Source organism: Thamnophis sirtalis, unplaced genomic scaffold (assembly GCF_051295495.1).
Source record: "Thamnophis sirtalis isolate CommonGarterSnake01/CBP01778 unplaced genomic scaffold, rThaSir2_p1.2 scaffold_2, whole genome shotgun sequence".
In the NCBI taxonomy this organism is placed as follows: domain Eukaryota; kingdom Metazoa; phylum Chordata; class Lepidosauria; order Squamata; family Natricidae; genus Thamnophis; species Thamnophis sirtalis.
Genome location: NW_028261382.1, coordinates 14061935 through 14074207, shown reverse-complemented (window position 1 = coordinate 14074207; position 12273 = coordinate 14061935). Strand labels below are relative to the sequence as shown.

Genomic DNA, 12273 nt, shown 5'->3' with positions numbered 1-12273 from the left:
TAGTGATCAAAGTTACCCCACCAGTGAAAAAAAAGTGGTTTAGAACCATTTTTCACCATTTCAGCATTCCCATTTCACATGATCAAGATTTGAACGCTTAGCAAACTGGTTCATTTTCATGATGGTTGCAGCATCCTGGGGTGATGCTATCCCTTTTATAACCTTCTCACAAGTAAAGTCAATGGGGAAACCAGATTCACTTAACAGCCATGTTACTAACTTAATAACGGCAGTGGTTCAGTTAACACCAGAGGCAAGAAAGTTTAAGTTTAATGGAATTTATATGCCGCCCAATCCCGAAGGACTCCGGGCGGCTTAAGAAAGGCCGTAAAATGGAGCAAAATTCACTTAACAACTGTCTTGCTTCGCAACAAAAAATGGGTTCAATTGTTGTAAGTCTAGGACATACCGGTAGAAGAGGTTGGAAGAGTTTTATGAGAGCTTGTGGTGTTATGATATTGGGGTTATGAGAAAGAACGTTACGAGATGCAGAAAGGTACCACTTAAGGCCTATCAAAACCTGGTAATTTTTTTTCTTAGAAAAAAAAAGAAAACACTGAATTAAAATGGTTGTGAAAAAGTTGTGCCGTAGTTACCATAGTGATGACAGTCCCCTGAATTAAAACATGAGAAAAAAGTGTCCCCATGGAAGATTTACGTTGCTCACTCTTGTGGTTGAGCATCAATGGGAGAATAAGCACATCAGCAGATCAAGCCACTAGTTAATGCTGTCCCCCTCCAGATGATTTCAGGAGTTGGATGCCAACATTTAATTGGTGCCTTCTTTGTTATCCAAGGGGGAGAAGAAGGGAAGAAAATTAAAATTAAAAAAGAAACAACCCAGGAATTTCTGGAGATCAATGCAGTGGCTCTGTTTGTTTCCCAGCTGCCATGCATCTGTTCAAGTCAGTTTGTTTTATTAATGCTTACTTGGCCTAAAGCTATCAGAGAGATGATAAAAGATGCCGTATTCATGCAGCACTGACACAAAGATATTTTTTCTCCTGTAAAAAAGAAAATTAATGGTTCCTGTGGGCGTGGCCTGTTGCCGAGGAGGGCTCCACCGAGCTCCTCAGAGATCTGGTCTGTATATCTAAATAAGATCATAGATAGCACCCCTTTTTGGCTAAGAAAGGGGCAGGGAGGTAGCTCCGTAGGTTAGGGTCTATTCGTAAGCCACAGCCTTTTTCTTTTTTTGGCTGTGGAAGAGATTAGATCCAGCCGAAGCGGAGCCTTTATCTCCGGCCAGTTCTTCTCAGCTGCCTTTTTTTTTTTGGCAGCCCCAGACAGGCTAGCCCCCCCCAGGACAAAACAAAGTTTTTTTCAAGCTAGAGTTGATACGGGAGGGTACCACCCCTGTGAGATTTATGCTTTTATTACTATCTTAAATACCAGCACCATTTGTCTTAAAGACTTCTTTGTTTAAATAGACTTTAAAATGGCGATTTCTCTCCGTGGATGATTACTGGATGTACTTAGCCGGGCTTATCTTCCTGCAGACCGCTCCTTAACAAAATAAACTCTTTTTCTTTGGAAATAGAGGGGAGCGAAGCACTGCTTACTTGTTTATCTATTATGGCACCCAGATCAAAGAAACGTCTTGCTACAAATGTGTCTAAAGAATTTAAACAATCTTTTTTGGAAACACAGCCTTTGTCTCCTACGCCCTCTACTGGAGAAGTTTTAACACAGGAATATCTCTTTAAAATATTTAATGCCCTTAAGCAAGAACTTAAGGAATTTGTATTGCAACTTTATGAGGATCTAAAATCTAAAGTTAATCAAATGAAGGCGAATACGTTTGCAGCCGTGTCTGCCCTGTCAGATTACTCTGCTGAAATAGAGAACAGATTGGAAAGTCTGGAGAAGGCTAATTTTGATTTGACTACCAATATTCAAATTTTACAAGAAAAAATTAGAAATAACGAAGAACAGCTTATGACGCTAAATTTTGATAGGAAGGCATTTTCAATAAGAGTCAGAGGATTCCGTGAAAAGGAGCAAGAGAATTTGAAACAGACATTTGCTGAAGCCTTCAGCCATGCGCTGGGAAGCCCGGGACTTAACTTTGATTGGCAGATTCGGAAAATCTATCGCCAGAACTCATTGATAGCGGAACAGCGACAGCTCCCGAGGGACATAATTATACATTTCTCTACAAAAGAATCTAGAAACGCGATTGTGCAAAAGTTTCATAATAACAGTCTCCGAGTTGATGACCAGGACGTGATTGTCTTCAAAGATATACCTTTCCAAATGTTGAGAGCAAGAAGGGACTACGCCTTTTTAACTAAAGAGCTTAGGAGTCAACAGATTCGATACAGATGGGAGGCCCCTGCCGGCATCACGGTTACATTTGAGAATCAAAGATTTCGTCTTAACTCGGTTTCGGAGGCTCAAGATTTCTATTGTAGGATTCTGAAGGCGGGACTTCCTGACGCGCTTGGAAGAGAGGAGAGACAAGCGGAAGGAGAAAGCAAACGGCTGGCCATGCGGCTGCAAGATGGAGGGGGTAGCCCCTCCTCTCTCGGAGAAGCAGAAGAACGCAGATTGAGAATTTAGATACTTCAAAAGACTTCCTAAAGTTGAGGACTGAATGGGGGTTTGAGACCTCTCTCCGGTAGAAAAAGTGGACTAATTTTTATCAGAAGGGAAAGCTGGGTGAAACTACTTTGAGCTAGATTCTAAAGTAACGTTAGCATAAATCTGATAGTGGTTAAAAGAATGCGGAATGATTTATGTTGTTTAAACTTTGTTAGATGGGACTATTTTAAAATAGAAGGTTAACTGACTCTTGCTGAAAGCATTATTTGAATATGATCCATGCTATTTAACTTTTATTTGAAGGGAAAGTTGGTTGTAATAGTTCTGAGTTATTTTTCAAATAAACGCTAGTATAAATTTGATAGTGGTAAATATTAGACAAGCAAGAGATGAGGGTAAAATGCATGTGGAATGAACTACGTTATTTGTGGTAAATATCAGACAAGCAAGGGATGAGGGCAAAATTTACGTTGTTTAAAGCTTATTAGAACAGGAAGCCGCTTGGGATTATCTTAAGATAACTGTAAAAAGAATGTGGAATGATTTATGTTGTTTAAACTTTGTTAGAAGCGACTACCTTAAAATAGAAGGTTAACTGAATCTTGCTGAAAGTATTATTGGAATATGTGGAATGATTCATGCTACAAATCGCTCTGAGTTATATTTTAAACAAATGGTAGTACTACGTTATTTGTGATAAATATTAGACAAGCAAGGGATGAGGGCAAAATTTACGTTGTTTAAAGCTTATTAGAACAGGAAGCCGCTTGGGATTATCTTAAGATAACTGTAAAAAGAATGTGGAATGATTTATGTTGTTTAAATTTTGTTAGAAGCGACTACCTTAAAATAGAAGGTTAACTGAATTTTGCTGAAAGTATTATTGGAATATGTGGAAGGATTCATGCTACAAATCGCTCTGAGTTATATTTTAAACAAATGGTAGTATAAATTTGATAGTGGTAAATATCAGACAAGTGGGGGATGAGGGTAAAATACATGTGGAATGAACTAAGTTATTTAAATTCTATTAGAAGGGGAAGTCGGTTGGAATTACAGAAATTGATTCCTGTGTAAAGTAATATCTGATCTACGCTGCTTAACTTTACTAAGAAGGGGAAATCGGGTTAGATTATTTTGAATTACTGTTTGAAAAAGGGGTAAAGAAAGATCATTTACGTTGTTTAAATTTTACTAGATGGGAAAGTTTGATTACTTGTCTGTAAAGTTATATTTGAATATATGGCATAAACTACGCTGCTTAAATCTTACTGGAAGGGATCATGAGGTTTAGGAAGGGAACGGGAGAGTCTACAGAAGGGCGGGGTAAATAGCAAAGAAGTAAGAGATGAGAATAAAATATAGATAGAATGATTTATACTATTTAAGCATAGATAAAGATGGGGGGCTGAGATCAACACAAAGAGTGGTTTCTTTTTTTCTTTTTTCTCTTTTCTCTTTTCTTTTTTTCCTTTTTTTTTTCTTTCTCTGCTTTTCTTTTTTTTTTTTTTTTTGATATATTACTTTTATTTTTTAATCCATATGTATACAAGATATCTTAGATAGAAGGTAGTGCCAGGTGTGGACCCTGGGAAGTCGGGAGGATTAGGGATGGGGATTGTGGGGGGTGGGGTGGGGGGGTGTTAATATAGTTTTAATAAGAACAAGAATGTATTTATATACGGTGGTTCTTTTTTTATTATTATTATTATTATTATTATTATTATTATTATTATTTTCCTTGGTTTACTTTACTTTTATTAGATCAAACAACACTCGAATAAAGGCATACACCAAGGAGGGAGGTAGAGGGAAGGAAGAGGGAGGAGTAAGGAAGGAGTAAGGGGAATGTAAGGAGTAAGGGGAATGTAAGGAGGGTGTCTGGGGAGTAAGGGGAGAAGGAAGGCTTGAGGGGAAAGGGAAGTAGGAGGGGAGTGTTAGAGGGAGAAAGGAAAGTTGGAGGGGGTAGATGGGGTGTATGGAGGACGCAAGGGTTAGGTGGGGTTGTGAATGATGAGTTGTGTTTCCTTTTTACTTGTTCGTTTTATTCCCTTTTTCTTTTTTTTTTCTTTTCTTATAGTAAATACCCTGTATATAAATGATTGCAAATGGAATGTGAAAATTGAATAAATATATTTCCTAATCAAAAAAGAAAATTAATGATTGAACATAAGATTAAACCCAGAACTTGTAGCCTTTCTCTGCCTCTCCTACTCACCATATTACTCTAAATCTTTTAAATCACACATATTATTAGTATTATGTTCAATCTTCTTCAGAGGCAGGAAAACAAAAGATTTGTGCTTCTGCTAGGTTAGGATTATCTGACAGAGGTTTCAGAAAAGTGATATTAGAAAGCATCAAATTCAGGGCAGGATAGTCTTCCTTTCCTGTACTTTTCGGTATAGGATGAAATGTTGATATTTCATAAACTCATGATTCTTTTTATCTATTATAATTTAGGTTTAAAACCATGGCTGAAAGCTGCCTCCTAATTAAAAAAAATAATGGGGAAATTCAGAGTGGGCCAGAAGACAATCACTTAGGCTTCTCCTTCCTTCCCATTGCTTCATCATGGTAATATTCTGTCACTTTCTTTTTTTAAAAAAAAGTCTGATTTAAATCAGTCTGGATCGGTTATGAACATTGTGGCTAGCAATTACTTTGGGGAGCTCTGGAAAGACAATGAATTATATCCTTTCTTTGAAGTTGACAAAAGGGAAAAAAATGAAAATCCCCCCCCAAAAAAGAGAGGCTAAGCCAGCAGTTGTAGAAAACAGAATCAGGAGATATTTTTAATTCATGCTTTGTTAAAAATGATGTCACTATGGAGAATCAGATATGTATTACTGCTGAATCCCAAGAAAGGGATGGCTATGAGCTACTGATTCCTGCACTGTTCATTCAACTCCTCCTCCTGCTTCTCCTTCTCCTCCTTCTCTTTCCCCTTCCACTTTCCCTTCTCCTCCTTCTCCTTCTTTCAATTTATATTTATATAGCCATCAAATACGTGACTTGGGGTGGTTTACAGCAATTAAAAGCAAATGAAAAAACAGAATACAATATATAAAATAAAAGCATATAAAAATATCTGCAGCTAACAATAGATAGATGCTGTAAGATAGATAGATAGATAGATAGATAGATAGATAGATAGATAGATAGATAGATAGATAGATAGATAGACAGACAGACAGACAGACAGACAGACAGACAGACAGACAGACAAAGATTGTTCAGCACTATTGTTTATAATGATATTTGCAAAATATCAGTATTATACAACATAATTATTATGCACTGTAGGAAACGGAATACATCACTGGGTATTCAAAAGCACAGACCTAATTTTTGCTCATCATTCCCCATCCAAAATGTATTATACTCTTGGCTATCATCTGAAGTTATTTTTCTTTCATCCAAAAAATCGTTTTGAATGCTAGACCATTTATAAACCTAAAGAACGACATTAAAAATTTAAGAATAGGAGCCCCAGCACAACTAGAGTAAAAACAAGTAAAACGCAGCCTACAGATGAGTATTCGATGGTACTGTTTATTCAGAAGCACAGACGAGGGATTTATGGAAACATCGATTTCTGGGTATTTCTTTTATATCAACAGCCCAAGGCATAGATGGCTATGTCCCTTAGGTGGTCTGATTTTTTTCCCCATGGTGATTTTCTTTTCAAAATCCCACAAACCTAAAGCTTTATTAAATAACTGCTTCATAGAAACTATCTGCTGTGGGCTCCACATAAGCATCAGGAAGGGCATCCAGCCAGTAAATGCTTAGCTCCATTCAGTCACCCTAATTCTACCCCAATGCAAGGTATTATAGGGTCATTAAATGGGGGGAAAAATAACTGTTTCATAATGGGTTTAGCTGCCCAGCATCTTGAACCTTTCTCTACTGGGCTGAACCAGGGTACAAATATATGTACCTTAGAATATCTTTTTCCCCCCTCCATCTCCCTATAGTATTGCCTCCTGCTTGTCCCTAGCCAAAAAGGATGAAGTCATATGTCTAAAGTAATATTTCCCTGCCAGAAAAGCTGTAATCTGCTTTTCTCTGATGTGGAAATTGGGCAGAATTCAAACCAGTTTTGAAATTCCTGTCTGGATTTCAACCCTTTCCTTTTGCATCAACCACAGACATGGCAGATGCTCTGTCTGGACCCTGATTTATAGGTTCCCCTCCTTTTTTATATCTTTCCCGGATGGGTTTAAAAAAAAATAACATAAAAAACAGCACTATTTTATGGAATTTTTTTAAAACCCATTTTTTATGGAAAGAACATAAATAAAAGTGTTATGGAATGTTTTTTCTCCCCCTCGAGCTAAAAAGTGGAAAATGGCAGAATTCTTGCCAATGTTGCTTTAAAAAAAAGTCCATGATTCATTGATCCATCGATGAAGAAAGAAAGAAAGAAAGAAAGAAAGAAAGAAAGAAAGAAAGAAAGAAAGAAAGAAAAAGAAGATAGATGTGTTATTTCATTGTTTTGTGACTTTACTTCTAAAACAAAAGACAGATTCATTGTCTTATAGCTCCATTAATGATACTTTTAGAGAGATTAGAACAAAATAACTTCTCCTTGGAGGTCTTCTAGACCAACCCTCCTGCTCAAGCAGGATATCCTATACCCGTGATGGCAAACCTATGGCATGCGTGCCAGAAGTGGCACGCAGAGCCATCTCTCTGGGCACATAAGCCGTCGCCCATTACTCTTCTGGGTTCTGGGTGGTCTTCGCGTGTTCCGGAGTCCCGTTAACTGGAAGAGCAGCCTCTCAGTGCGCATGTACTTGCTGGGAAGATGATCTTCCTGTTTCTGGCACATGCATGTGTACCAGTCAGCTGGACTTCCAGTTTCTGGCATGCATGCATGCACAAAGACCAGCTGGCCAGTGTGCATACGCATGCCAAAAACCGGAAGATCACCTTCCCGGTGCGCGCATGCACACTAAGTGGCTGCTTTTCTGGTTTATGGCACGTGTGCATGCTTTGGCATTTGGGGCTGAAAAGGTTTGCCAATACTGCCCTATACCCTTTCAAATAAATTGTTGTCCAGTCTCCTTTTACTCTGGGCCATTTTTCCATCTTTTTAAAGAGTCCACATAAGTATTCCTATTTGGATATACAAAGAGTCAGGTTTTCTCATGTAGAACTTTCATATTACGTTGCTAAACGAATTCATGCTCTCCATTCCACTCTTTTCTTGCTCCCTTGTTTATGCTTTTGAAAGTGAGACCATAATGTTCCCAAAACTCCAAATAGATGCTGAACTCAAAAGAGTTGATATAAAAACATGAATTTGATTTCCCCCACTTCCTGATTCATCAATATCTCCCAATGCTTTCAGCTAGCCAGTAAATGGCTAACATTGCGTAAATATGTTGTTTTGTATTATTAGGAGAAAATTGAGGCTGTTTGGGATGTCCTCTGTGCAATTCATCTGGGTGGTTGGCTTCAGAAATTTGTGCGCCTATAACAGTATATGATGACCTGTTTGAAAGCGAATGCAAGAGAAATTTTTGATTTCAGAATAAATAGCAGAGCCATTGGATTCATCTTTGCTTTTATTTTGGTTATGTCATCAAGAATATGGAAGTCTTCTCCCGCAAAACAGTCTTTCAAGAAATGCCAGCTAGCCAGCAAACAGACACATTCGAAGCAGAACTAATTAAGATCAAGTCATTGCTCAATAAATATGCAAACGACAAAGGAAAACACGGAATTCTATTTATCATATCCTAAAGCTGCAGATTGCTCTGAGACCACTATAAACCACACTAGACAGGGGGGTTACAGGATATTAGATTTAAATGTCCAGGTCAGCTAACCTCTGCATAATGATGCATTGAATAATAGATTAGAATGGAGTTCCAGCTGTCTTGGTTTTTTTTCCCAGTGGTGACAGGATTTTGGGGAGGAGGGAAGAGGGGGCTCATTTGTGACAAACTTTCTACTTAAGATAAATTTTCTTTCTTAATTCTGAGGAAAGCCCAGCAAGTGAAATTGCTCAGGAAAAGAAGGTGAAATACTGTATCTGAATATGGCAGCATTGGCAAATCTTTTCGGCACCGAGTGAAACTGGAAGATAAGTTACCTGGTGTGCATGTATGCATTGGGAAGCTGAGGTTCTGGTTTCCGGCATGCATGCCAGTCACCTGGTCTTTTGGTTTCTGGCATGCATGCATGCACGAAGACCGGCTTGCCAGCGCGCATGTCGGAAACTGGAATCTTAGCTTCCCTGTGCATATGGACACCAGGGAGCTGCTCTTCTGGTTTCTAGCACTTCTGCGCATGAGATGATCAGCTGGCCAGTGTACATGTATGTGCCAGAATTTGGAAGGGCAACGGGCGATGGCTGGGGTGCCTGGAGAGATGTCTCTGTGTGCCACTTCTGGCACATATGCCATAGGTTTGTGTTGTGGCTCGGTAGGAGCCTTTGGAGCTGCTATCAGACTGACACAGAAATCTCCTGTGAGTGGTTTCAGGATGCTCACAGGAGATGATAACAAGCAACTGTGGCTCGTTAAGGATCTCCTCCTGTGGATAAAAGACTGATGGTGCCACGCCTTAGTTGCAGAAGTCAACGTTCCTTTGTTCCGTTCCATTCCTGTTCTAGTTCGTGTTCATGATTCAAAGAAACCAATTTGGAGAAGTGATTTGCTGTAAGAGTTTGTTTTTGCATTTGCTGTTTAACTTTTTGCCAGAGAATTTATCTATGTTTATTTTGGGCTCGCAGCTAGCAAAAGCCGGGACTGATAAAGACATTCCTTTGCAAGCTGTCTCTGGCTGTTGTTTCTGAATGAACAAGGTGGGGGGTCAGAACAGGTTTGCCATCAGGGGTCTATGGAGATATTCATAGTCATTCAGGTCATAGTTGTCCCAAAGGTGCTTTTTCAAGAGGCAACTGGATTTTCTTTGCTTTTTCCTTAAAGAAAAACATCTTCTCAACATCTTCTCACTAAACCTCACTCTTAGTGACCAGGTGTACCCCTAAAAAACCCTAAATTTGGAAAGCTGAAGATTGCATGGGGGAGATGAGATGAAGTTCAACATGCCAAAAGCATCACTAATAGAAAATGTTGCTATCCTGTGAATTTAGAAAGCAACACTATTTATTTGGGTGTCGATAAAGAGCGAAATAATTTTAACTGATTTATATTTCACTTTCCCTCCAGATGTTTAAGACAGCGTGCAAAACATTTTATCTTCAAGTTTTCCTCCAAATGCTATAAACGGTTGCCATGGCAAACAGTTTTCCTGCATATTCTCTACCACTTAGTCAATGTGATAAAGGGAGCTTTTGTTTTCAAATTATACCATGAAGGGAGGAAAGCTTCTTGGTGACATACCAAAGGTGCTTTTTCAAAAGGCAAGTGGACTTTTTTTTCCCCCTTGAAGATGTTTGCTTCTCATTGTTTCTCTTCAGTTCTGAAGGAACTTCTTGAATGAGAGGAAAAGGAAAAACAAAGTCCACTTGCCTTTTGAAAAAGCATCTTTGAGACAACCCTGACCTGGATAACTGAGAAGCTCCATAGACATTTTTTGGTGAAATGTTCAGGACGGGAGTGTTAGGAGCTAACCAAAAGATGGATATGTAGATGTTCTGTTTTCACTGTATTGTCCTCACTCCATAACTTTAACCTTAAACTGTCTAGCGTGGACTTCACCCCTTTCCTAAGGGGTCCATAAAGGGGGTGTGCATAAGCGCACCAGTATGCCTACCATCCCTGGCCTATGGTTCCCATTTATTCGTACCCATTTCCTGTGTTCATGTCCAAGTTTATACATATACCTGTTATCTCGTACGTGTTTGACAAACTAAATTAATAAATAAACCTGAGGACTCCATGAATGTCCTTCCTTCCTTCCTAAGGGAAGATGTTCTGATGGAGAATTCCACCCATGATTGTGGACAGCCAAAGAGGCTTCCAAGGGAAGAAAATAGACAGCAACAATGGCAACCTAGCAATTCTTCTACCTCCAATAAGAAAATAAGCTTTTTAAAAAAATCAAAAGAGAAATTCAAAATATGTTCTCAAACATTTTGAGAAGGAGAGAGTAAACAGGAGGGGTTGCTTTGTTCTTTGCTAGGGGAAGGATTTTTTTTTTAAAAAAAATCAATATAAATACAAATACAATAGCAGAGTTGGAAGGGACCTTGGAGGTCTTCTAGTCCAACCCCCTGCCTAGGCAGGAAACCCTATACCGTTTCAGACAAATGTCTATCCAACATCTTCTTAAAGACTTCCAGTGTTGGGGCATTCACAACTTCTGGAGGACAACTTCAGACAGGATTCAGAACAGGGGTGAAATTCAGCAGGTTCTGAAGAACCGGCAGTGGGCGTTTTGCATAGTTCGGAGAACTGGCAAATACCACCTGTGGATGGCCCCAGAGTGGGGTGGGAATGGAGATTTGCAGTATCCTTCCTCTGCCATGCCCACCAAATAACACACAGAGAACTGGTAGTAAAAAAACAATTAAATTTCACCACTGATTCAGAACGTTTATATAAACCTCTCACAATATGTCTTAACATCAGGTCTGGTGGCACCAAAAATAGGTCTTTAGTTCTTGAGTGTGTGTGTGTGTGTGTGTGTGTGTGTGTGTGTGTGTGTGAGTGATGTGTATATATCTGTGTTGTGTGTATGTGTGCTGCTTTAAAAAGTAAAACTAGGACTGGCTTTTGCTGCCTTTGACTTCATTATACTAATCTTCTCCTTATCCGCTGAGCCTAGAATTTGCAATATGTGCTTGGATGCTTTACAAGATGAGACTGAACCTCTTTTTGCTTCCATCCAATTCAATCTTCTGTTTTCTTTCTTTTGTGTGTGAATCTCTGGCAGAAGCCACAACAACTGCAGCCTGGAGACCGATGATGAACTTCCCGGTGGGGATGAAGTGGATTATAACACTGATAGCTGCTCCGATCAAGAAGCAGATTTTTTGGACATGGATAGAGAAATCCAAGAATCTCCCTTTAGGGGTTGAAAGTGTGAAAACAAAAGCAGCGGCCAACAGAGGCGGATGGGTACCCTTTTCTCCCAGCTCTGAAGAAGTGTTCTGTTTCTCACCAGTGAGCAGCCAGACTGGGTCTAAGACTGTTCTCCTCGTACCCTTCGCCACCCCTTTTTCGCCCCCAGGGTTCTGCCCCCAGCCATTCACCTCCACCACTGAAAGGACCCTAGCTGTTTGCGCCGGCCAATGGGACCCAGCCTCTTTAGTACCATTCGTCATGGACCATTCGGCGAAATACTGTTCACTCTGGGCTTTTGGGCTCAGGTGACAGTTCACTGCCAGCCAATCAGAGGAAGGGAAGGGAGAAAGAGAGAGTGGGGGGAGGAGAAAGTGTTCAGTGTGGAGTTTCCTCTCCAGGGGTTTTGTTTCTCCTAGAAAATCCTTTGCACGGGAAAGTTAAAATCATGACTTTCTACTTGTCATAATTCCTCGGGGTGAACAGTATTTCGCTGAATGGACCGTGATGAAGGCTCTGGGACTAAAGAGGCTGGGTCCCATTGGCCAGCGCAAATAGCTAGGGTCCTTTCAGCGGAGGAGAAATTGTAGAGGTGAATGGCTGGTGGTAGAACCCTGGGGGTGAAAAAGGGGCGGCAAAGGGTACGAGGAGAACAGTCTCATTCTGGCCAGGACTCGACCCTGTCCTACCAGTCTACTCTGGGGCTTCGGTGGTAGCAGAGAAGAGGACAGGAACCCAGGAAAGA

At 39.9% G+C, this 12273-nt stretch overlaps 1 protein-coding gene across 1 annotated transcript in view; it reads left to right on the top strand.

Moving 5' to 3' along the window:
* AGBL1 (AGBL carboxypeptidase 1) overlaps positions 1 to 12026 on the top strand; it is a 418457-nt gene extending 406431 nt beyond the window's left edge. Inside the window, exon 23 of the mRNA XM_087704308.1 lies at positions 11401 to 12026. Coding sequence (XP_087560434.1) covers positions 11401 to 11545 — 145 coding nt within the window. The 3' untranslated portion in view covers positions 11546 to 12026. The remainder of the gene's footprint in view (positions 1 to 11400) is intronic.
* Positions 12027 to 12273: the final 247 nt, after the last annotated feature.